Source organism: Vombatus ursinus, unplaced genomic scaffold (assembly GCF_900497805.2).
Source record: "Vombatus ursinus unplaced genomic scaffold, bare-nosed wombat genome assembly UNPS02014807.1, whole genome shotgun sequence".
In the NCBI taxonomy this organism is placed as follows: Eukaryota; Metazoa; Chordata; class Mammalia; order Diprotodontia; family Vombatidae; genus Vombatus; species Vombatus ursinus.
The window spans coordinates 33,578,530-33,605,443 of record NW_020954585.1 but is presented as its reverse complement, the minus strand read 5'-3'; the positions used below and the strand labels follow the sequence as shown (position 1 = coordinate 33,605,443).

At 36.4% G+C, this 26,914-nt stretch overlaps 1 protein-coding gene across 2 annotated transcripts in view; it reads right to left on the bottom strand.

Moving 5' to 3' along the window:
- SNX2 (sorting nexin 2) overlaps window positions 1-26,914 on the bottom strand; it is a 66,666-nt gene that overhangs the window by 32,675 nt on the left and 7,077 nt on the right. For both annotated transcript variants that reach the window (XM_027874978.1, XM_027874979.1), the window contains exons 2-4: window positions 11,251-11,368; window positions 1,708-1,871; window positions 106-172 (exon numbers count right to left, since the gene is read on the bottom strand). In XM_027874978.1, coding sequence (XP_027730779.1) covers window positions 106-172; window positions 1,708-1,871; window positions 11,251-11,368 — 349 coding nt within the window. The remainder of the gene's footprint in view (window positions 1-105; window positions 173-1,707; window positions 1,872-11,250; window positions 11,369-26,914) is intronic.

Genomic DNA, 26,914 nt, shown 5'->3' with positions numbered 1-26,914 from the left:
AACATTTTAGTATTGTAGCTATTAACTTCAGTAAAGAAAATACATGTAAAAATAACAAAAGCTTTATAAAATAATAAGAAATGCAGCACAAAAAATATGCCTCACCAACTTTCTCTGGGTCTGAAACACCAATTTCTATATCAAAAACATCTCCATTTGCTTCTTCTTCAATCTAGAAAAGAGAAATTTGTGGTACTGGTGGTCGAATTCTAATTTTTGTTAGACCTATAACAATCAATATCATTTGGATCATGATTGGGTCCAATATAAGTTACAACTAACATAAAGCAACTGTTATACATTCATGACAAATTCACCTGAAGCTTCACTTCCCCCCCCCCAAAAAAATACCATTTCAATTCCTCAAATACCCAGATTTTTTTTTTGTTTGCTATAAGTATAAACAAACGGAGGGTGTTAGTTCCACAATGATAGAGAACTTTGTGTTTCTATATTCATAGAGACTATGGACAAAAATGCCAGGTTTTTTATAATTACACAAAACCGTAGGTTTTTTCACAGTAAATATTAAAATCTATAGCTATAAAATTTGTACCTCTACTGTTTAACAATGACAAGATAATCAATGGTCTGGGACTAAGAGTTTTACCATACCTATTTTCAGAAAATGTTATACTCATAATGAACAGCTTTCTAGCTTCAAGATTTCTCTGCTTCCTAATAAGCATACTTTCTCCCTGGAGGCTGATAAAAGCCAATAAAAGCATGTAGTACTGTAAGCAACTGTTTACAAAGCATGCCTAACAATACAGCAAGCAGAAAAATGATAAACCTCTAATACAACTAAAGAAGCCTTTTAAAAATATTATTTCAAGTAACAATTTAATCAGCGGCATTGCACTAAATAAATTTTTTTTTTAGAAGAAAACACTTTCTGCGGGGGGGCATATGCAAAAAGGATATTCAATATTATGAATCACTTAAATGATACCAAACTATTTGAAAATGAGTTACTTTCTCTTCTACAGTTAATTCTTAATTGTCTATTTCTGTAGCAAATGTTTTCCTAATATAAGCTCATATTTTTCACATTATTTGAACTTTCCTTTCTTAAAGTAATGAGTTTTAACAAGAGAATTATCTTTAAAATGTGGGCAAAAAATATACATTCAATAGCCATACATTACTTTTGAAATAGCAGATAAGGGAAAATATTCAAGTATTTGAAGGCATAATTTTCTAGATTTAAAATTCAAGAAATAATGTGCCATAGTGAATAGTGTTGTGCTTGGAAACAGAGAGACATAAAAATCCTGCCTCTGAAACCTGTAAGCTGTGACCCTGGGCAAGACATTTAACCTCCCTTTTAACCATTTAACCTCAAGCACTGCCCAAGGACTTATCTAAGTTACATATAAGTCTTTCACATATTTTCATAACATTAGAAATCAATAATAATATATTACTATATATACACAAACACACACACACACACACACAAATGATTTTCCTAACAATCGTATGGGATAAGCATTACTCCATTTTAAAGATGATGAAACTGGGACTCAGAGGTCCATGGTCTGCCCAAAATTTCACGTCTAAGGAAGAGGAGGGTCAAACCCAGACCTTGCTTTTTTGAAAGGCTTGTCAAGGAAGACTAAACTGCAGAAAGGAAATAAAACTGATAATTTAACATAATGATTAACATAGCAAAATATATTCTTAAGTTATAAAACTATTCAGTACCTCATCCCTAGATCTATCGAAGATCACAGGAGCAGACATACTTTTTGACTCAATTCTGGGTGCCATTAATGTGGTAGGTGTTATAGGGGTGATTGCAGGAGAAGGCTCAGGAGAAAGTATAGGCTCCCTTTCTGGACTATCCAAAGAAACTTCTTCTGTGGCTTCTAGACACAAAACAATAAGCAAGTTAATAAAAAATAGTGAAAGGAAAGTTTATAATTTGAATAGTTTATTAAATACTGAAAAGAACTAGGACCCTGCCCACAAATAAACATGGTTAACAAGAATATCTAAAGTTTATTATAATAATTTTAATGACAAAATAATTTTCTTATGTTTCTTCCTATATAGTTCAACTTAACTTTAAAGTTAATGATAAAAAAACTCATATGAAACAATTTATCAAGTCAATTCTTAGTTTTATATACTAACTGGAGGGAATAAAGACGAAGATTAAAAAATTAATTTGTACTTGGCTTTCTAATAATGTATATTTTACATGTGGGACAAAATTCTTTTTCAATGTCCTTGTACTTAAGCTAACATTAAAAATTAATTTGTATACATAAAGCTTTGGCAGGGAGTTGATCAGAAGCAAGATGAAGCTTAACTGGGAATCAAAATTTCAGAAACATAGTGATAAAGAATATGCAAATTGGAAGGGACCTCAGAGGCCATCTAGTCTGACCCATCCACGAAAGGAATGCCCACTATAACATACCCAGTAAGTGGTTTCCCTGCCCCCCAAGAAAACCTTCAAGGAAAGAGAACCCCGATACCTTCAGAGTAAACCTATTCTACTTTTAGACAGTTTTAATTAGGAAATTGTTCTTGACATTAAGCCTAATTTTGCAACTTCCCTTTACTACTTTTGGTTTATCCTCTGGGGCCAAACAGATAGTCCTTAAAATAATACAACACAGCTATGAAACATCCCTGAGACTTCTCTTTGTTAAACATTTCTAGTTCCTTCAACTGATCCTCATATGATATGGACTCAAGGCCCTTCAACATTCTAGTTGTTTACTAGTCCTTCTTAAACCATGGTTCCAAAAATGAAAGGATTATTCCATTTATATGGTGCCTATTGTGTATAAGTCCTTTACAAATATTATCTCATTTGATCTTAATAACAACCTTGCAAGGTAGGTGCTGTTATCCTTTTTACAGTTGAGGAAACTGAGACAAACAGAGATGAAGTGACTCACCCAAGGTTACCTAGCTAGAAAGTATCTGAGGCCCAATTTGAATTCAGGTCTTCCTGATTCCAGGTCCAGCTCTCTATTCACTGTGCCCAGCTGCCTCAAAAATCTAATATAATACTCCAGATGAGATCTGAGGGATTATGAAGCATAAGAGCACATCAACTTTTTCTGGCTTCCACATAGCCCCAGATTCCTTTCATAACCATGTCCTCTCCTTGTACCTGTGACATTGATGTGTTGTACCCAAGAACAAGATTTTATATTTATCTCTACTGAATTTCATCTTCTTAGACTCAGCCCAATGATCTAGTCTAAGATTCTTTATTAGATTCTCACTCTCTCCTCCATTGTGTTGACTCTTTCAACCAGCTTTGCCTCATCCGAAAATCTGAGGATACCGGATATGCATTCAAACAAATCATTGATAAAAATGTTAAACAGCACAGGGCTGATCACAAAGCCTTAGTTCTGAATCCATCTCCATGAAAAGAGTAGGAGATACTTTATCAAAAGCTTTGCTAAAATCTAAATAAACCATATCCCTAGAATCTCTCTCATCTACTGGTTTAGTAATCCTGTGACAAAAGGAAAAGTGGTTAGTTTGGTATGAAGAAGCCATGCTGGCTTTCTATATCACCTCCAACCATCTCTAATGATACTTACTAAAAAACAACTGAAGCCCAACCTACTTGCCTATAGTTTGCAGAGTCTGTTCACAACCCCACCCACTTTTTTTGTTGGAAAATCTGTGTCCTCCAATCTTTCAAATATTACTGATAGTGGCCCAGTAATCACGGTTGCCAGTTCTTTCAGTATCTAAGGAAGTACTAATCTGGGGTGATTACCTGAAATGATCAAGGGAAGCTTAAGTACTATTAATATTGACTCGAGTATCAAGTATCTCCTTGAGTATCCTAACCTCCCCACTCCCTGTCACTATTGATTGTAATGTCCAGTTGTAAAAGTCATTCTCCTAGGCAGAGAAAAAAAATATCAAAATAAGACTTGAGAAGCTCAGCTTTCTATCATCATTTCATCTATCCTAAACAAAATCCTATTCCATCTCTGATCCTCCTTTTTCTCCCAAAATATATAAATCAAACAAACAAAAAACTCTTTTCTGTCAATAGAGTCCCTCTACAGCCACAGCTCATTCTGAGTCTTAGCATTCCTGGCACTGTTTTTTACAGGGCCACACTATGCTCTTAATTCATTCTCTGCTACCTTGCCTTGCTTCCACCTTCTGTTTTTCTTTTTTTAAATCTATGTTGTTTAGGGGCAGCTAGGTGGCGCAGTGGATAGAGCACTGGCCCTGGATTCAGGAGGACCTGAGTTCAGATCTGCCCTCAGACACATAACACTTACTAGCTGTGTGACCTGGGCAAATCACTTAACCCCCATTGCCCAACCAAAAAAAAAAAAAAAAAAAAACAAACCAAAAAACCAAATCTATGTTGTTTGGTGAATTCTCTGTATATCTACATCAAGTTGTTTAGACTAATCCCATATTTCCTCCTTACCTGTGTGCTTTCAGATTTTTGTTCTTGAATATGTTCCATCCCTTCTGGGTTGACTTCCCCAGTACTAGTCCATGGGATTCTATTTTATTTTTCCTTGAAACTTTTGAAACATGCTTTCACAAAATCTAGGGTGCAGGTCAGACTAAGCATAGAATTCCTTTCCTCTAACAAAAACTCCAGGTAGGCGTGGTCACTGTGCCCCAGAGTTCTATTCATATTTACCTCAACAAAGACTTCCTCCATATTAGTAGAAATCACACCTAGAATAAAATTCCTGCCTGCTGGTTCTGCTCCTTTTTGTAGGATGAAATTACAAAAAATAAGTCAAAAATTTGCTCTCTGCTCTGCTTGTGACAGAGAGGGAGAGAAAAATAGGAAGGAGAAAGGGAGAAAGGGAAGGAAGGAGAGAGTACTCTAGCAGATGTTTGAATAATTGAAATCCCACATCATGAGTATGCCTCTAGGCCAGGCGTTTAAACTGCTACTGAAATTCATCTATTTTTCCTCTTTCTGTCCCAAGTGGTTTGTAGTATATTTCAATGATACACGTCTCTGCCTCCACTGACCTTCACTCAAATAAAACCCTAGTTCCTGGATTTCCTCATGTGAGTAAATTTTTTTAAACTGCATGTTTTTTTCCCCCTGAATTTAACAGAGAGAAAGGTTATATGTGTAGGGAGAGAGAGAAGAGGGAAAAGAGAGGGAGAAAGTGCAAGTCTATGGGAAACCACTCATTTTCTATTCTGTACAGCTTGCTTTTTTTTTTTCAGTATGTACTAAATTCAACATGTTTCTTCCAAATAGGACATCTGCTTGTCTTTGTCCTGTTAGGCTTTCTTTTGCGTATATATGTATGCATATATGTCTATATATGTACATGTCTATACACACACATACAAATATACTCACACATAATTTAATTACCCTCTGCTTTTCAGGAATACTATTGCAAGGTCCCCTTCCATACCCTGAAATCCTATTCGTCAAATAAAAAAAGGAAAAGCATAACCCTTATATCAAATAAGACCAGTCAATCAAAACAAACCACCTATCTGCCATGTCCAAAAATATGTCTCATCACCCTTCTGTCAGGAGGTGGAATGCATGATTTATCGTTTGTCCTTTGAAACCTTGGTTGGTGACTGCATAGATCAGAGTTCCAAGTCTTTTAAACGTTGTTTTTCTTTACAATGTTATTGTTACTATATAAATTGTCTCCTTGTTCTACTCATTTTACTCTATCAATTCATACAAGTCTTCAAATCAGTCCATTTTATAATTTCCTTCAGAACAATAATATTCCTTTTTATACAACTACCCTATCTGTTCAGCCATTCCCCAATCGATTACCATCTCCCTTTGTTTTTAGTTCTTTTCTACAACAAAGAGTTGCTACAAGTATTTCCCCCCTTTCTTTAAAAGTAGAGGCTTAACAGTGGAATTGCTAGGTAAAAAAATATGCACAATTTAGTGATTTGGGGGACATAGTCCCAGATTGTTTTCCAGAATGGTTGGACAAATTCATGGCTACACTAACATTGTGCCAGTTTGCTTGTCTTCTTGCTGTGTCTCTACCAATTGTCATTCTGCTGTTTTTGTCATTTCTGCAAACCTTATAGGACTGACATAGATCCTCAGAGTTGTGCTAATTTGCTTGCATTTCTTTGATTATGAGTGATTGAAAGTATTTTCATATTGTCCATTTATTGCAAATAGCTCATATCATTTGAAAATTTATCTATTAGGGAATGGCTATCATTCTTATACATTTGAGTCAGTTCCTCATATGGCCTGGATATCAGACCTTTATCAAAGAAAATCTGCAACAAATATTTTCCCCAGTTAATTATTTCACTCTTAAATGCATTGCTTTTCTTTGTGCTAAAACTTTTCAATTGTATGTAATCAAAACTGTCCTTTTTATTTAAACGATCTTCTCTGCAACTTGTTTAGTCAAGAACTTTCCCCCCTATTCACAGCTGTGAAAGATCATCTGCTTCCTGGCTCCCCTCACTTGTTTATAATATGACCTTTTATGTCTAGGTTATGTATAGATTTGGGGCTTATTATAGCACATGGTACAAGATATTGGTTTGAACCTAATTTCTGCTGTACTCCTTTCCAGTTTTCTCAGTAGTTTTTGTCAAACCATGAATCCTTGGGTTTACTGAATATTTAAAACTGCAGTAAGATTTTTGAGACACCTTACATATAATTTATAAGTAAATATACAGTTCCTCAAATTTTTTTCTACTGATAGGATTGTTTTAATTAAAGACGTTTGCAAACTGAGAATTAAGTCTTTGGTAAGGCACTGAATAAGTGTAATTCACTTAGGTAACATGAACAATTATTTAGATCATGCTACTGAATTGCTTAACTCTGCATTTCTTAAAAGTCTTGTAGTCTTACAAGTCTTACATAATTCTTCTGTGTGTCTGAGTAGCTAGATTAGCAGATATTTTATATATTCTGTCATTCTGAATGGAATTCCTTTTCTATCTCATCTCACTGAGAGTACTACTGTTCCCATATATTACCTTAGTAATATATAGGAAAGCTGAAGATTTTTACGGGTTTCTTCTATATCCTGCTACTTTATAAGTTATTACTTCAATTAATTTGTTAGTTGAATCACTAAGGTTCTCTAAATTAACTATGATGTCACATGGAAAAAAGTGAGAATTTTGTCTCTTCTTGGCCTAGGCTTATTCCCTCAAATTCTTTCTTATCTTAATATTATAGCTATCATTTCTAGAATTATATCAAATAATAGGGTAATGATAGGCATCTTTGCTTTACCCCTGATCTTAGTGGAAAGACCTTTAGCATTTTTTCATTACAGATAAATAAAAGTTGTTGGTTTTAGATAAATACTATTTTCCACATAAAGGAATGGTCCACCTATTCCTAGGCTTTTTAGTATGTTTAATGTAAATGAAGTGTTTTATTTTGTCACAATCTCTTTTAGAATCTCTTGATACAACCATGCAATTGTTTTTGTTATTAATGTGTTGTATCATGTTTACAATTTTCCTAATACTGAACTAAGTCTATATTCCTGGTATAAATCCAACCTAACAAGAGTCAAGAATGGGCCCAACTACAGTGGCATCTCAGAGTCAACCTGGATCTTTGAGGAACATAGACCTCCTTCAAATCTGGTGTCTTGAGAGAAAGGAAAAGAGGCAACAATGACTAGTGGAGGAGTATAGTGCTAGGCCTATGGAAGGCAAAGGATCAGTGGTAAGAAGCATATTTTCAAGTGCTGTCTGTGGCACCTAATGAAGGGCTTCTGATTAGATAGTGGATATAGACGGCAGAGGTGGCCTATGTAGGCTCTTGAAGATCTCCAACCACTGATCTACTAACAGAAGATTTAGAATTTGGGTCTCTTTTCTACTTTTCATTCCTTCTATAGGCTGCCTATTGTGTGCTATGTTGTAATCATTCGTTTGACAGGCATCTTGGTATAGTGAGTAGTTTGGCTCTAAGGTAAAAGCAGAATAGTACAGTATACAGAGGGCCTCATTGGATTACTGAAGACCCAGATTCAAGTCCTGCCTCAGATACACACTGGCTATGTGACTGGGCAAATCATCTAACCTCTCAGTGCCTAAGATTGTAAATTGAAAAGCAGGTCCAGTCTTGCATTGGCATGTATTTATGTATGACTAAATGAATGAATATGCATTTATTAAATGCTTACACAATTGAGAGACTTATAAACTTTAGAAAATGGGACAAATTAATTTGAAATGTTGTACATAATGTTTTTAACACATTTTATAATATTTAATTCTCAAATTTTTAAAATGAAGAACAAGTAGCAACTGATAAAAATATATTGTGGTTACGTTTCACAAAATATATGGAATTCTGGAAAATACTGATTGTACTTTTCATTAAAAATTTTTTCATCAGCACAAACTTTTTTTAAAACTATCTATATACAACATAATATTCAGAGACAATAAGGCACTAGAGTAAAATACTAGATTGTAATCATCTATATCCATCCATTAAATCAATCTGTGAAAAACTAGAAATCACTGTAATTTTAATTATTTTTTTCTGGAAGAGCAATTTTTAAAAAAATTTTTTAATCCCCCCCCCCCCACTTCATTTATTTATTTTTAGTTTTCAACATTCATTCCCACAAGATCTTGAGTTCCAAATTTTCTCCCCATCCCTCCCCCCATTCCATGATGTCCTGCATTTTGATTCCCCTTTCACGCAATCTGTTCTCCCTTCTATTCTACCACCACCACCACCATCACCACCCCACCTTCCCCCCCCACCTGCCTTCCCCTTCTACTTTTCCTGTAGGGTAAGATAGATTTCCATGTCGAACTGGGTGTGTTTGTTATTCCCTCCTTAAGCCAAATCCTATGAGAGTACAATTCACTAATTCCTTCTCACCTCCTCCCTCTTCCCCTCCACTGTAAAAAGCTTTTTCTTGCCTCTTTTATGTGAGATAATTTACCTCACTCTACCTCTCCCTTTCTCCTCCCAGTACATTCAGCTCTTACCCCTTAATTTTCTTTTTTAGATATCATCCCTTCATATTCAACTCACCCTGTACCCTCTGTCTGTATATATTCTCTCCAACTACCCTAACAATGAGAAAGGTCTCATGAATTACAAATATCATCTTTCCGTGTAGGAATATAAACAGTTCAACTTTCATAAGTCCCTTATGATTTCTCTTTCCTGTTTACCTTTTCATGCTTCTCTTGAGTCTTGTATTTGAAAGTCAAATTTTCTATTTAGCTCTGGATTCTCAAGAATGCATTAAATTTCTCGACATTCATTAAATATCAATTTTTTCCCCTCACTGATTACACTCACTTTTGTTGGGTAGGTGATTCTTGGTTTTGATCCTAGCTCCTTTGACCTCTGAAATATCATATTCCAAGCCCTCTGATCCTTAATGTAGAAGCTACTAAATCTTGTGTCACCCTGATTGTATTTCCACAATACTTGAACTGTTTCTTTCTGGCTGTTTGAAATATTTTCTCCCTGACCTGGGAACTCTGGAATTTGGCTATAATATTTCTGAGAGTTTTCCTTTCAGGATCTCTTTCAGGAGGTGATCAATAGATTCTTTCAATTTCTATATTACCCTCTGGTTCTAGAATATTAGGGCAGTTTTCTTTGATAATTTCTTGAAGGATGATGTCTAGGCTCTTTTTTTGATCATGACTTTCAGGTAGTCCAATAACTTTTAAATTCTCTATCCTGGCTCTGTTTTCCAGGTCAGTTGTTTTTCCAGTGAGATGTTTCACATTATCTTCTATTTTTTCATTCTTTTGGGGTTTTTTTAAAAATATTTCTTGATTTCTCATAGATGTACTAACTTCCATTTGCTCCATTTTAATTTTTAAAGAGTTATTTTCCTTAGTGAACTTTTGGACCTCCTTTTCTATTTGGTCAGTTCTCCTTTTTAAGGCAATTCTTCTCATTGGCTCCTCAAATGGCTTTTTGCCATTTGGTCTAATCTATTTTTTAAGGTATTATTTTCTTCAGTATTTTTTTGGGTCTCCTTTAGCAAGCTGTTGACTCATTTTTCATGATTTTCTTGTATCACTCTCATTTCTCTTCCCAATTTTTCCTCTATTTCTCTTACTTGATTTTCAAAATCCTTTTTGAGCTCTTCCATGGCTTGAGACCTATTAATATTTTTCTTGGGGGCTCTGGATGTAGGAGCTTTGACTTTGTTGTCTTCTTCTGGTTGTATGTTTTGATCTTCCTTGTCACCAAAGTAAGATTCTATAGTCTGAATTTTTTTCCTCTGTTTACTCATCTTCCCAGCTAGTCCCTTGACTTAACTCTTTGTTAAGATAGGCTCTACTTGTAGTGTGGAGGGTGTACTGTCCCAAGCTTCAAGGGTTTTGTGCAGCTATTTTCAGAGATACTTCTAGGGACTTGTAAGTTTTCAGTTCTTCCAAGGGGGTATGATCTAAGGAGAGATGTTTACTCCTCTCCTGGCCTATTCTCTGGTCTGTGAGTGACCACAAGCACTCTCTTCTGCCCTGGAAATGAGAGGAGGGTTCCCTCTCCACTGCTGCCACAAGCTCTATGTCAGTGCTCCTCCTAGCCCCAGGACTGCCATTTAAGATTGGACCCAGATCCAAGCACAGGCAAAGCAAGAGAATCCTGCCTCAGCACCAGCAAAGAGATCCCTGCAATCCCCCTCTGATCAGTCATTCGATCTCTCCACTCTCTGTGGGCCAAGAGCTCCAGAAGCAGCCACTGCTGCTGTGGCTGCTGCCCAGGGGCTGCGCTAAGGTGAGGACTGGACCACGCTCCTCTCTCACCCAGGTCTGACAGACCTTTCCTACTGCCCCTCTAAGCTGTCTTTGGCATTTGTGGATTGAGAAGTCTGGAAACCACCACAGCTCCCTTTGATTCAGTCCCGAGGCCTGCTCCGTGTTCACTGAGGCCTAGTCTTTGTCTGCACTGCCCACATTTAACTGTGCTCCTCTCCCAGCCTGGTGCAACAGACTTTTCCCATTGACCATCCAGGTTGTCTTGGACTGGAAATTTGTTTCACTCTGTCTTCTTGTGGGCTCTGCTGCTCTAGAATTTGTTTAGAGTCGTTTTTTATAAGTATTTGGAGAGGTCTGGGGGAAGAGTTCTGCCATCTTGCCTCTGCCTCTACAGAACTATCAAGAACAATGTTTTGGGAATATGCCCTATTTTGCTATACAGATACCAAATATTTCAAACCCTATCTATAATTAGCATTAAAAAAGTTTTCCATCTAACAAACATACTTTATTTGGCTACTAAAAAGTTATACTGCTGATAATTACCTGCAAAAAGATCCTCTCTGTCATCATCTAGTATGATTTCTGCAGGTTTAGGACCATTGGAGTTTGTACTTAGATCTTCTGCAGGAAGACTAGCTGGTTCTGGAGATGATGGACTTGACTGGTTAAAAAAACAGATAATACATAAAGGATTGGTATGTTACCTCTCAGTACTTGTGTTTTTTATACAAATGTTATATTTTTTTAAATAGATTTTTGTTGTTATCTTTTGTTTTACATTGCCTAGATTTTTCATGTTTTACTCCCTTTATTAGGCCTCCAAGAACAAGGCCTTAGAACAAAGAACCTTTTTGAGGAAAGAGAAAGACAATAAAAAGTTATATTTTTGATAAGAATAAGGAAATAAATTCAGCTGTTCCTTATTTCCTACTTCTAACAAGATAACAGTGAACAAAAGGAATATATGTATATGTATATATTTATATCATTCTAGTATATTATGCTTCAAGGCAGAATATTGTAAGCATTTCCTTTTCAAAACAGTAAGTCTAATAAGAGCAGCAATATGTTCAACTTTAGATTGCTTGAGTACTTTAAGGATCAGTAATTTCTTTTTTTTAAATTTTTTTAATGTAATTAATTCATTTTTAGTTTTCAACAATCACTTCCATAAGCTTTTGAGTTTTAAATTTTCTCCCTTTCTCCTCCCGCCTCCTTCCCCAAGATGGCGTACAATCTGATACAGGCTCTTCATACACATTCCTATTAAACATATTTTCATAGTAGTCATGTTGTAAAGAAGAATTAGAACCAATAGGAGGAACCACAAGAAAGAAGAAACAAAACAAAACAGAAGGAAAAAAAGGGCAAATAGTATGTTTCTATCTGCATTTAAACTCCATAGCTCTTTCTCTGGATGTGGATAGCATTTTCCATCATGAGACTTTTGGAGATGTCTTAGAAGGGATCAGTAATTTCAATGGTATGAGTACTATCTTCTTCACTGACACAGATCAAAACCTACTTAAAACTTTGCAGATAGTAGTTTAAAGTTACTGTGGCTGAAAAATTAAGCATTCTGCAGGAAACTTGGTAATAAGTCTTCCTAAGCTTAGTAAAACTTATCCTTTAATGAGAGTAGTTGGACAGTCATTTTCAGTCATGTTCTACTCTTCATGATCTGATTTGGGGTTTTCTTGGCAGAGATACTGGAGTGGTTTGCCATCACCATCTCCATCTCCTTTTACAGATGAAGAAACTGAGGCAAACAGAGTTAAATGACTTGTCCAGGTTGGTACAGCTACTGTCTGAGGCTAGATTTGAATTCATTAAGATGATTAATCTTCCTGACCCCAGGTATAGTGTTCTATCATCTGTGCCACCTAGCTGCCCACCAGAACTACATGTGCTATGAACTTAGGGAACAAAGGGAAGCTGTTGAGACTAGTGGTTTTTTGGACTGGATGACATGTAACTAAATGTGAATGAGACTGATGGGACTAGAAAACTTTTTGAAACAAGATGACTTTTCAAAGACGCAAATGGGGGAGGCAGGGTTGATGTTGGGTAGATTTTGTAAATTTAAAATTTACCTCAATGGGCTTAGTTTACTTCAAGTTGACAGTACTTCAACCTTTTACATAGTCTCCAATTGCTTGTGATCGTTTAGAAAATGATAAAAGGGTAGTTAAATGACTTTATATCATGTTCCTCCTTCCCCAAAACTGAGCCGTGGGGTGGGTCATTATGTACCAAGAGACATACAATCCATTGCTATACCTCTACATGATGCCCTTCCTACCTTAGTAGGCCCTAGTACAGCTTACGCTCCACGAGCATAGCCTTCAAGTAATCAGGGCTACCTCACATGTTGATGAGACGTCAAATTAATGTATTAGTGAATCTTGAATTAATATCTGATACTGATCTAGGAAAAAATAATTAAAACTACAATGCTTTATGATAGCTTTCCTTAGAAATTTAAAATAACATCCCACTGAGTCCTCTGTATTCACACATTTCAGGGGTGGTGGTGTGAATCTGTGCAAACATTTCAGAAATCTACAGATCTTGATGTTTCAAAAGAAGTCTATAAAGGAGTTTAAAGTTATTTACTTCTTCTGAAAGTCTAGTACTAGTTAAATTTTATTAAGATGGAAACTCTAAAACTTAGTTTCAAACTACCTTAGTCAAGAAAAGTAATTATATCTCACAAGCACAAAATTGACACTTAACGAGTTTTCTGAGGGCCTACAAATTTTCAAACACAAGGTATTATAGCAACTAGAAAGTCAACCAAACACCAAAGTGTGTCATCTTGTGACAGGGATACAAGTTTAGGGAGCTAGAAGAGATTATCTAATCCAACCTCATTATTTTAAAGTGAGAAAACTGGGGCCTGGGAAACTTGCCCATAGCATACAGGTAATAAGTGGCAGAATTCGAATTTGGACCCAAGTTCCTTGCCTCTAAATCCTATAATTTTTCCCTAGACTCTCAGGAGCCTTAGATTATAGTCCCAGCTTTTATACTAACTAGCTACGTAACTTGTCTAAACCTCAGTTTTCTCATTTAGGGAAAAAAAAAAGGATGAGAAAGAGAGGAGGGAAGAGAAAGTGTAGAGATGCAATAAATATGAAATTTTATTTGTATATTCAATTTACCTGGAAAATAGGCAGAATATAGTATAAGAACCTGAATATATTTGCAAGTCTGTAGGCATTACTCTAAAAAAATGCATTGAAGCCATTCCCCAATTGATAAATGGTCAAAGGATATGAACAGATAGTTCTCAGATGAAGAAATTAAAGCCATCTACAGTCATATGAAAAAAATGCTCTAAATCACTATTGATTACAGAAATGCAAATCAAAACAACTCTGAGGTACCACATCACACCTATCAGATTGGCCAACATGACAAAACAGGAAAATGATAAATGTTGGAGAAGATGTGGGAAAATTGGAACACGAATGCATTGTTGGTGGAGTTGTGAAATGATCCAATCATTTTGGAGAGCAATTTGGAACTATGCCCAAAGGGCTACAAAAATGTGCATACCCTTTGACCCAGCTTCTATGGCTATATCCCAAAGAGATCATACAAATGGGAAAAGGACCCACATGTACAAAAATATTCATAGCAGCTCTTTTTGTGGTGGCAAAGAATTGGAAATTGAGAGGATATCCATCAACTGGGGAATGGCTGAGCAAGTTGTGGTATATGAATGTGATGGAATACTATTGTGCTACAAGAAATGATGAACAGGCTGACTTCAGAAAAACCTGGAAATACTTGTATGGTCTGATGCTGAGTGAAATGAGCAGAACCAAGAGAACGTTGTACACAATAACAACCACGTTGTGTGATGACTAATGTTGATAAACTTAACCCTTCCTGGCAATACAAGGATCTAAGACATCTCCAAAGGCCTTGTGATGGAAAATGCTATCCACATCCAAAGAAAGAACTATGGAAGTTGAAAAAAAAATGCACTGAAGCTGTTAATAAATATTTTTGAGATTTGCTTCCTTCAGGTGCTATAGGTTAATGTTATCAGAAATACATGTTACTAAATTAAATACGTATGATTCATCTTATTTGTATACTTGGGATTTTAGTCATCCACTTTCCTAGAAACTAAGACATATTTTTACTGCCAGATAATATGAAGTACCAACAAATAACCTTGTTTTTCATCATTAGTTTTTGAAGAAGACCAATGACAACACAATGTTGGAGACAGAGTACAGTGTGTTTGGCTGTGGCTGATGAGGCCAACATGAGTTTGGAAGGCACTACCACAGATCAGGCACAAGAGGTTCACTACAACATTTAGAGTGAAGTGATCCTGGATTTGCAAAGCTCACATCTCCTTTGTGCTTCTATGATTATGCTTTGCTCATAAAGCACAGTACCTTCTTTGATGCGGGCACACCACACTGCAGAGTCATGTGTCACAGTCAATACTAAAGTTCTTCAGAGATACCGTGAGAGTGTCCTTACGTCACTTCTATCGACCACCACATGAGTGCATACCTCTGTATGATTTCTGTGTAAAATAGTCTTTTGGGTAAGCATGTATTTGGCGTTTGAACTATGTGGCCAGCCCACTGGAGTTGGGCTCTCTGTAACAGGGTCTGGTACCTTATCTTGCCAGGTAATCTTCAGGATCTTTCTGAGACAATTCAAGTGGGAGCAGTTCAGTTTTCTGGCACAACACTGATATACTACCCAGGTTTCACAGGCATACCACAAGTGTAGTTAGCACAACAGCTCCACAGACCTTCAGTCTGGTATGCAGCCTGATACCTCTTCTCACACTTTCTTTTGAAGCCCCCCAATACAAGTTAGTTCTGGTCATAGCATGCATCAACCTCATCATCTATGTGGACAGCCCTACAGACTATACTGTCAAAGGTAACTGAACTTATCCACAGCATTCAAAATTTCCATTTACCAGTGGTTCCACATGTGAATGACTGAAGTACTGGCTGGTGAAGAAGCTGTTTTCCTGGTGTTGATTACAAGACCAAAATTATCATAGATGGTAGAGAATCAGTCCATACATTGCTGCATCTTAGCCTCAGAGGCTGCACAAATAACCTTCATTCCTACTGGAAGGAATGAAGGGATGTAGGGAGGGAGGAAGGAAAGAGAAAAGGAAGGGAAGGAAGAAGGGGGAGAGGAAAGGAAGAGGAAACATGCATTTATTAAGCACCTACTATGTGCTAGGCATTATACAAAGTGCTTTACAAATATCTCATTTGATCTTCACAACAATCCTGGGAGGCAGCTGTTAGCATTATTCCAATTTTACAACTGAGGAAACTGAGGCAGCCAGAGGAATGATTTGCCCAGGGTCATACAGCTCGTAGTTTGAGACTGAATTTGAACTCAGGTCTTCTTGACTCCAGGTCTAGCACTCTACCCTTCTATGCCTACTACTTGAGAGTCTAGGCTTACTGCTGGTAACTAGCTCTATGCTTGAAATTTATTCATATATAAAGGGACCACCAATCTAGATATAGGAGAGTGCCTAGTACTATTCTATGTTTCCTTCACCAGGCTTTAAAATGCATACGTCAAATCCTGGGTAAGAAGATTTCCAAATAAAGATTTAAGTTCTCAATCCATAAAGAATAATGAAAGATGTTCACACACAAGAAGGCTTTATCCAGAAGGGTTTCAACCAGAAATTTTACAAAAACGGCTGAAAATTAATTTGGTGGAGTGATTTATGCAACCAAAAAACTCATAGCAGGAACATGATTATTTGGGATCACAGCACAGAATTAGAAATATAAAGGACCTCAGAAATTATCTAATTAAATCCCCTCACTTTCACAACTGAGGTAACTGAGGACTAGGAAGGTAAAATTCATAGCAAGTAGAAGAGCCAGAATTCAGGCCCAGGTCTTGTGTTCTTTCTACTATGCTTTTGCAAATAAGGTCCAATTTGGTAGGAAAGTACTCTAAATCCCTTTTCCTCCTAATCCTAACAATAATATATGAATTCAAATCACATCTAATTTGTTATTTTCCCCGATGGTATAGTGGAGTTTGGAGTGAGAATCAAATGTTGGGTTCCTGTACTGATCTGCTAGTCATTAACCACATTACTTCGGGCAAGTCATAATTTTTCAGAGCCACTATTTTTTAATTTATAAAATTGCGGATTGCTTTTAAAAAAAAAAAAGTACTGATAAAAATACTACTATTTTCATTACCTACTTCATAAGGTTATTGTGAACATCAATCAATAAACAAAAATTTATTAAGTGTCTGCTATGTGCCACAATCTGGGGACAGTGTTAAAAAAACAAAACAAAACAAAACAAAAAAAACCACACCGTTCCTGCCCTTAATGAGTTTAAAATCTAATATAGGAAGATAACATACAAAAGGAAACTTAGGAGAGAGAAGGAGGAAGGGACTGAAAGAAGGGGATGGAAGGGGCATGATGAAGTCCAAAAGCAGTGTAGATTATGGGAAATAGGTAAAAGACTATGCTAAGTCCCTTTCTGAAAAAGAGGCACTGGAGCCAATGGCCCTGTCCTCCAGTCAAATGGTCCAGAGGGGCAAAGAGTGTTGATGAGATGTGAGTAACAGCCAGATTTAATCTTGTAGAATAATGAGATTTCCCAATGATGAGTTTCCTGGGGAAGGAAAGCATCATAGAGAGGTCCAGAGAAGTCCAAAAGCCCAAAAGTTTGTTGAAAGTACTCTGGATACTATAAAGCACTCTTACTCTGCATTTGGTCATTGAGTCAGTTGTGAATCTACCAAAATATTTATTATCTCACAACTTTTCTCCTTTTCCAAAAGAACAGAATGAAACTTCATCAAATATAGGTAAACTCTGCATCTTCCCTCCAATTTATCAATCTAGTAAATCTGTAGGAAAAAGGAAATAAAATTAGTTTGAGATTACTTATTCTTGATGAAATTGTATCATCAGTTTCCTTTTCTAGACATGTTTCAGAATTTTGCCAGGAATCTGATTTAAATTAATAAACATTGATTAAAAGCACCAACTACTATGGGCCATGACCTGTGATAGGTGCTAGAACCTATCACAAGTAGACTGCCTTTGTATACAGATTCCATTCTCTTCTTTTTTTTTCTGAAAATGAGGACATTTGCCCTTCAGGACTGGAGTCAGAAAGACCTGAGTTCAAATCTGGTCTCACATACTCACTAGCCATGTGACCCTGGGCAAGTCACTTAACCTCTGTTTGCTTTAATCTATTGGAGAAGGAAATGGCAAACCATTTCAGTAGCTTTGCCAAGGTCACCAAGAGTCGGACATGATTGAATGCCTGAACAGTACTGCAATACTTTCCCCATTTTTTCAAATATTTGTATCCCTAATTCAAGAATCACACCTGCCAGTTCTTTCAGTACCCTGTGACTTTGTTCACTTAGATTTGGGCACATTATGGGCAGCCACATGCTTAATGAATCATTATTCACTTAATCAAAAAATGTCAAGCATAAGACTAGTCTCCATTTGCCTAATTTCCTCCAGTTTGTTAGTGACATCCTTCTACCATTGAATACTTCAAATAATGTCCCAAAGAAATTTCTAATTTTAACATGTCCAAAATAGAACTCATTATCTTTCCCTAAAACCCATTCCTCTTCCAAACTTCTCTACTGCTGTCCAGGTTACCACCATCCTTCTAGTCACTCAGATTTACAACCTCCATATCATCCTTGACTTCCCACTCACTCCACAAAACCAATCAGTTATCAAATCCTGTTTTTTTTATCTCCACCATGTCTTCTGCATATGTCCCCTCCTTTATATTCATACAGGTACCACCCCAGTTCAGGCCCTCATCTAAGAAAGCTTCCTATTTGGTTTCCCTCCTTCTATCTCTTGCCACTCCAGGACATCCTCCACGGATGCCAAAAGGAATTTCTTAAATTGTAAGTCTAAACATATTACCCTGTTATTTAATAAACTCCAGTGGCTCCCAACTGCCTCAGAAATCAAATTCTGATTTGACATTCAAAACTCTTGACAACCTGGGCTCTCTCTAAATTTCTGGTCATCTTACACTTTACTCCCTCCCACATACTATGCAATTTAACCACACTGGCCTACTTGCTATTCTATAAACAAGACACACCAACTGCTGTCTTTGTGCCTCTATACTGGCTGTCATCCATGTTTAGAATACCTCTGCCTCTTCAAGACAAGCTTAAGTGACACTTTGTTCATGAAGCATTTCCTGGTTTTCCCAGCTGTTGGGTGTTTCCTCCACAAACTACCTTTTATTAATTTTGTATATATTCCTCATATATTTGTATACATATTGTCTCCTCAATTAGAAGGCAAATTCCTTGAGGGCAAAGATTATTTTACTTTTGTTGTTATATCCCTAGCACCTAGAAAGCCTCTGGTAGCCCATAGTAAATATTTACAAACGTTTATTGATTAACTGGCCAAATGAGATGTTTTCAATCCTTTTGATGTACCTGAATCTTTTATCTTTTCCCCTGATATAATATAAAGATCAGAATGACACAGAAACCATAAGCGCATTTACAAAGTTTTAAATCCATCACAGAGTTTCTTTAAACATTCATGAATATGTATAGGCCTTGGCTCTACTTCATTATGAAACTTTATAACTGCTATGTGCTTTACGTTGACCATAGCACCAATTACAGATTGCCAAGTTTTCTAACTGCCTCAACAAAGCATCTCTTTCCACTTTTGGATATCTCTGTTAGGAAGATTTTGCTTGCCTTAAGCCCCAATTTGCCTCTTTTCAACTCCCACTCTAAATCACTTAAAATTCTTCCCTCTGGGCCAAGGAGAGTATTCTTTCCTCTGGTTGACAGCCCCTTGAAATAGTTGAAGACAGATGTCTTATTCCCTCTCCCCAAGTCTTCTCTTTTTCAGACTAAAGATTCTAATAATTACAGTAAAATTTCCAATTACCCAGAATTCAAACACAAACATGATTAAGTCAGGATCAATTTTTAAAGTACAAGATGTATGCTCAATTCACAGATTTGAATATTGTGGTGTACATGCAACCAATGCTGCAGACATTTTTCTCTATTCCCCTTTCTGGGCTGCCATTTCAGTTTGTCTAATTAATTATATCAATTGAGACAGTCCCTATTATACCTTCATTTCTCTTGTGAATATTTCTATTAATGAGGACATTTATTCTCCTATAGTTTGTTTTGGGTTTTTTGTCCAAAAAAAAAAAAAAAAAAAAGGAAAAAATAAAATGTCGTTATCAGAGACAAAATTTAGAAGGCAAAAGTAGTACATATGGGGACAAAGGCTTTCCCTCTACCTTACCTCCCCTGCCATGGCTGTATCTTCTAGTTGGGTTTTATTATATTATGTACTCATTTTTCAGTCCTATATTCTATCACTTGCCATCACAAATTATTTTCCAATCAAATGAGACTTCTAGATGTTCCTAAAATTCAATGCTCCATCTCTTGCTCTGGGGCACATAAATGCAATGGTGCCCATGGCACTACTTCTTTATGAAGCTTTCCCTGATTCTCTCAAGTTGTTAATGCAAATTGCCTTGTTAATTATACTACTCTGTGCACATTATGCCTACTCTTTAGGGATTTCTTTCAGGAGGTGACCAGTGGATTCCTTCAATTTCTACTTTGCCCTCTAAGATGTATGTGCAGTTTTCCTTTATAATTTCTTGAAATATGATGTCTAGGTTCTTTTTTTTTATCTTGCCTTTCAGGCAGTCCAACAAATCTTAAGTTATCTCTCTTTGATCTATTTTCCAGGCCAGTTGTTTTTCCTATGAGATGTTTCACATTTTCTTCTATATATTTTTTTTTAAGGAGTTATTTTCTTCAGTGAAGTTTTGCACCTCTTTTACCATTGGGTCAATTTTGATTTTTTTTACGCAGTTATTTTCTTCAATTTTTTTTGTGCCTCTTTTCATAATTTTCTTGTAGAGCTCTCATTTCTTTCCCCAAATGTTCTTCTCCTGCTCCTATTTGATTTCTAAAATCTTTTTTTTGGGGGGGGCTATTTTCCCCTTACATCTCTTTCTTTGTCTCTTCTAGAAATTTTTGTTGGGTTTGAGTCCAGTTTTCTCCCTCACAATCACAATCACTCCTCTCTGTCCTAGAACTGGGTAAGGAACAAAAGAGCTGCTGAACAGCACCCGATTCTGCACCCAGTGCTAGCACAGGAGGGTCCCTGGGAATCTCTTTCTGGTCAGGTATCTAGTCCTCTTATCATCTCTGGGTGCCAGGCACTACTGCTGGTGTCCCTGCCTCCATGCCCATGGCCAGAAAGTGGCTGTGCTTTCAGCCAGCCTGAACCCCTTGTCTATCTTCCTAGCTAGAAAAATGACTCTGTGTGTGTGTGTGTGTATGTGTGTGTGTTTGTTTTGTTGTTGTTGTTGTTATAGACATGCCTATTGGGAGACTCAGTGTGTGAGTGTGTGTGTGTATGTGTATGTTTTGTCGTTGTTGTTATAGACATGCCTATTCGGAGAGCCCAGAAAGAATATTGGTGTCGCTCCACCTTGCCTCCTCTAATGTCTACTCTAGAAGAGCATAAACTTGTAGTCAGAGATTGTTTTGTTTTTTTACCTTTGTATCTCTACTGCCTTACATACAGTTGTTGTTGTTGAAACATTTCAGTCGTGTCCAACTTTTCATGACACCATTTGAGGTTTTCTAGGTAAATATACTGGAGTGGAGCCATTTCCTTCTCTAGCTCTTTTTACAGAAAAGGTAATTGAGGCAAACAAGGTTAAGTGAATTGCCTAGAGTCACAGAGCTAGAATGTGTTTGAAGCTGGATTTAAAAGTGGGGTCTTCCTGGCTCTAGGCCCAGTGCTCTAACCACCGTACCTACACACAGTCGGGGTAATAAATGTTTGCTGAACTGAACTGATTATAGCATGTCAAGACCTCACTATTCTGTAAGTAAAAAAACAATATTAAATACATTGCATTTTAGGTAGTCAACCAACACTTATTAAGTGCTTACTATGTTTGAGGTACTGTTGCTCACTTAACAGAAAAGAGGCCTTATGGAAGCTTTCCAACAGTAAAACTAGGATTTAATTTTACACAGAATTGAACATGTCATATGAAAACAAAATTTTAAAAAGAATTTATCATCCAAAGCATAAGATTAAAATTGATCTACTTTTAACCCTACAGGCTCACAATTTCTGGATATAACTAACAGACATATGGAAAAACTTGTGGAGTTCTAGTTGGGCTAAAAAAAGGACCTAGTAGTGGTATTGCTGGATCAAAGGTTATGCACAGTTTTAAAGCCCTTTGGTTTGGAACTATGCTCAAAGGGCTTTTGAGGAAAGGGATCTCAAAGATCATTCCAATCCATTCATTTTCATCGGCTATTCCCATGCGTGGAATACTCTCCCTCCTCACCTCCACCTCCTGGCTTCCCAGCTAAAAATCCCATCGTCTATGAAAAGTCCTTCCTGTTCTTTCTTAATCCTAATGCTTCCCTCTATTAATTAGCTTCTATTTATCACGTGAATATTTTGTTCGTACATAGTTGTTTGCATTCTGTCACTTCCATTAGACTATGAGCTCTTCAAGAGCATGGATTGTCTTTTGCCTTTCTTTGTAGCCCTAGCCCTTTGCACAGTGCTGGGTATATAACAGGCACTTAATAAATGTCTAACGAGTGAACGAGTGACTGAGGCTGAGAAAGTTTAAGTGACAAATACAAGGTCACATAGGTATTAAGTACCAGGGCTCAGCTGTTTCTATTTAAAGTTAATAAAAAGCAATGTTCTATAATTTTACATCAGTATCATCCATTAAAACAAAATGGTACTGTAAATTGTGGATCATTTTGAAATTTTTATTCTTGGAGTCTATGCCATTTCTCCATCTGTACTACATATCTAGTCTGAAAGGAAGCGAAATGGGAAGAAAGGAAATTCAATTCAAGGTAAGAAAGAAGTAGCATTGAGAAGCTTACTTTAACTCAGTTCTCGTCTTAGATCTTTTATTGTATAGCTAGGAAAAATAGTTGAACGATGAGTTACCAGAAAGAGGCACTAATCATTCATATATACAAGTAATCAATTACTACATTCCTACTATGTACCTACTCTGTTTCACAGTCACAAAAGCAGTCAGTCAACAAACATTTATTAAGAGCCTACCATTTGTACACTAAGTACACTGTACTTAGAAGCACTGGGGACACAAAGAAAGCAAAAGACAGCCTGCTCCCAAAAAGCTCACAGTATACCAAGTAAGAATATAACTATGTGCAAATAACTATGTACAAACAAGTCAAATACATGATAAATTGAAAATAATCAACAGAGGGAAGGCATTAGAATTGAAAGAGTTAGGGAAAGGTTTCCTGTAGAAAGTGGTATTTTAGCTGGGACTTTAAGGAAACCAGGGAAGCCAAGAAGTAGAACATTCCAGACATGGAAGACAGACAGTGAAAATGGCCAATCAGGTGATGGAAATTATTGTTTGAGAAACAGCAAAGGGGTTACTGTCACTGGATTGCAGTGTACATGGGAGGATGTAAGGTGTTAGAAGACTGGAAAGGTGATGGTGGGGACATGAAAGTTATGAAGGGCTTTGAATGCCAAATAGAAGATTTTATATTTGATTCTGGAAGTGACAGGGAGCTATCAGAATTTATTGCATAGGAAGGATTGACATGGCCAGACCTGTACTTTAGGAAGATCACTTTGACAGCTGAATGGAGGATGGAATAGGGTGGGGAAAGACTTGTGGGGAACCAACCAAGGGGCTATTGAAACAGTCCAAGTGTGAAGTGGTGAGGGTCTCTACTAAGGTGGTAGCAATGTAAGATTAAAGAAGGGGGCATATAGGAGAGATTAGGAAGATAAAATTGACAAGTCTTGCAGTTGATCAGATACGCAAAAGGTGGGGTTGCAACCCAATTGCTAAGGTTGCAAAAGTGGATGACTGGGAGGATGACAGTACCCTCAGTAGTAACAGGAAGTTAGGAAAAGGGAGTGATTTGGGGGTCGAGATAAAGACTTTTTATTTATTTTATTTAGTTTTAGACATGTGGAGTTTAAGAAATCTATGGAACATTCAGCTAAATATGTCCAATAAGCAGAAGGAAAAGTGAGATTGGAAGATAGGGAAGGATAAGTAGATATAAGAATCATTAGCACAGAGATGATATGAATTACTGTCATAGTGGGGAAATCACAACAAAAGTTATTTGCAATTAAAGTAGCTTTAAGTCTTAGCTCAACTGCTAGAATCCATTATGGAATTTTGGGTATTGTCTTGGTGTTTTGATATGTAGAATGAAATATTTGGGTTTTCTTCCACTACTTTAATACCAGTTTACACCTGTCTCTAACTCAGTGACCTAGTACAGGGTGTGGTAGTACATCAGTACAGGTCTGGGTCCTTCTCTTGCCCTGGTGCGCAGGTTTTCCCTGGATGTTAGAATGCTCTACATGTAACATCCTCCTGGGCCCCAGTATCAGCAAACCTTCCCATTCTGTATGAGCCAGAGAAATGATTCACTGTTACGTTTTCTGGATTTCTCCATCAGGATTCAGTCTGGTGCATTTTCTCTATCTGTCTGGAGAAGTTTATGGAGGGGAGCTCACCATATTGCTTCCTACTATTCTGCCACCTTGACTCTACCTACCCCTTAAATATTTCAATCTATACAACAGGTATAGTATAAAAAAAGGTAGTCCCATTTTTTCACCACTAATATATCCCTAATAAACTCAACATGAAGTTGACCCTTGCAAAGCAAACTATATTATTCCCATATCTCTACCTACTGAAATTCCTCCTTTCAAGGTCCAGCTCAAATGCTATATCTACCATGAATGTTTTCTTGATTAGCCCAAAGAGAAGTGATATTTCCTTCCTCCTTAAGTCTTTTATGGTACTGTTTTACTCTTAATTGATCTCTTTGCTTATAATCCCTCTGCCTTCTAGTCCATCTTCCACAACAATCGTTGAAGTAATCTTCCTAATGTACAGGTCTGATCAACACATCACTCCCTTGCTAAAAACCTTCTTTTATCCTCCACAAATTATCAAATAAAATGTAACTTCTTGGCCTAATATTCAAAGCTCTCCATAATCTAGCTCTAACCTACATTTCCAGTGATATTTCACTCTATTCCCTTTCATGAGATTTACAATCTAGCCAAATTGAATTTAATTACTGTTTCTTTATCTCTTCTCTGCTCTCCTGTCTATCTTTTTCTACATGTATCCCTCCATACCACTGACACCTCCATCTACTGAAATTCTTCACATTTTTCAGGTTCAGATGTCCTTCATGAAGTTTTCTCCGATCTGCCCATTTGGATTCATTCATTTAAACATTCTTATTTATGTAAGAAACACTAAGATAAGTGGTAAGGAAGATAAAAAATTAGATCAGATGACATCTTTGTACTTATGAAATTTATAGTCTAGTAAAAGAACTAAAGAACTTTAGAGAGAACAAGAGAAGATAGTTATTGACTAGAAGGATCAGGAAGGAGAAGGTGGTGTGAGTTTTACTTTTCCTCTGCATTTAAACTGTAACTTGTGTTAAAAATTATTTGTGTATATCTAAGCCCCTTACTGGATTATAATTTTCCCAGGTAAGTGATATGAGTTTTCATTTTGTAAGTTCACCAACAACACTACCTAATATGTAATAAAGATGCTTATGAAATGTTTACTGAATTGAATTTATGATTCTTCCTATCCAACAGAAAAGCATTTCAAAAAGGAATAAGTACATTTTTTCTCCTTATCTTCTTCTACCTTCTAATTCTCTTAAAAAATTATAAATACATTTCCTTAAGTGTCAGAGCAAATAAAGTCCACCTGGAAGTGGCAAATGCTATTAAGTAATTATCATCTTTCACTGCCAGGGAATCTAATCAACACTTTTTTGATAGACATTAAAGAATTTCTTCAAAAAGTCATAAAACAATTATCAAGTCGTTAACATGGACATTTTAAAAAGTGAGTCAAAACATCTTTCGTGGAATTTTTAAGCTAGGCATCAGAGAATCTTGATCACCAAGTACAGTTCTTTTCCAGTTTAGAGGAATGAATGAATAAAAGAAAAAGTGGCAGTTTCAACAAGTGGAAGCATTATAAAAAGTAGAAAAGTATATATTAAGCAGCCAAGTCAGAGTGTGGTGTTGTCTGTTTGAAAGTCAAAGGTGATTTCTGACTTCTTCAGCCTTTTAAGGGCAAGAACTGTTTTATTTTTGTCTCTGTATCCCTACCACCTAGCCCAGTGTCTACCACATAGCAGGTCTCCAACAAATGTTAGTTAAATTGAATTTAATTCTTGCTTGTTTGGAAAACTATTATATTATTAACTATATTCTTATTCTAACCATATTCATAAGTGCTAAGGAGATGTGAAATAAAGATGTGAGCTTCTTGAAATCATAAAAGCACAGAATGTATATAGAATAAGAAAAATTCCAATTTAAATACTCCTAATTTATCAGCATCTGGCACATTGTTTTGAGTCCCTTTACCATCCCTGAATGTCCCTTGTCAGGTTTGCAACAATGTTCCTCAAACCATAGTGCCCAGAATTAACAGTCTCCATGTGGTGATATAGAACACAGTGGGATGATTATGACTTATTCTGGATACCTCTATAAATGGAACCTTAGGTTACATTAGCTTTTGGGGGGCAACCTTGCTAAACTTCTAACTCAGTGTGCCTGAAAAGTTACCTAAAATGCCTAAGTTCAAAGTTCCCTCATCCTGTACTTTTGAATTTAAGTTTTTTTAGTTCAAAATGTATACCTATTAAATTTCATCTTCTTATATTCAGCCTATGTGTCAACAGTATTTGGATTTTGATTCTGTTATCCCATTTGTTAACTATCCTACCCAGCTTTGTATCATCTACAAATTTGAAGACAATGCCTTCAGGGTCATTACCCAAGACATCCTTTGAGTATATTTATTTCCAGTTTTTCTACTCTGTCATCAAAGATGTCATGAAAGACTCTGCTAAAAGTTTCACTGAAATCTAGATAACACTACCTGGTTATATCATTACAAAAATATAAACAAGGTTAGTTAAGTATCAATTATTCTTATCGAACTTGAATTGGTTTCCAGTTATCACTTGCCTATGTACTAAGAAATTAACTAATTAAACAATTTATTTTAAAATCTGGCCAAGGATCTATATCAAGGTCATTGGT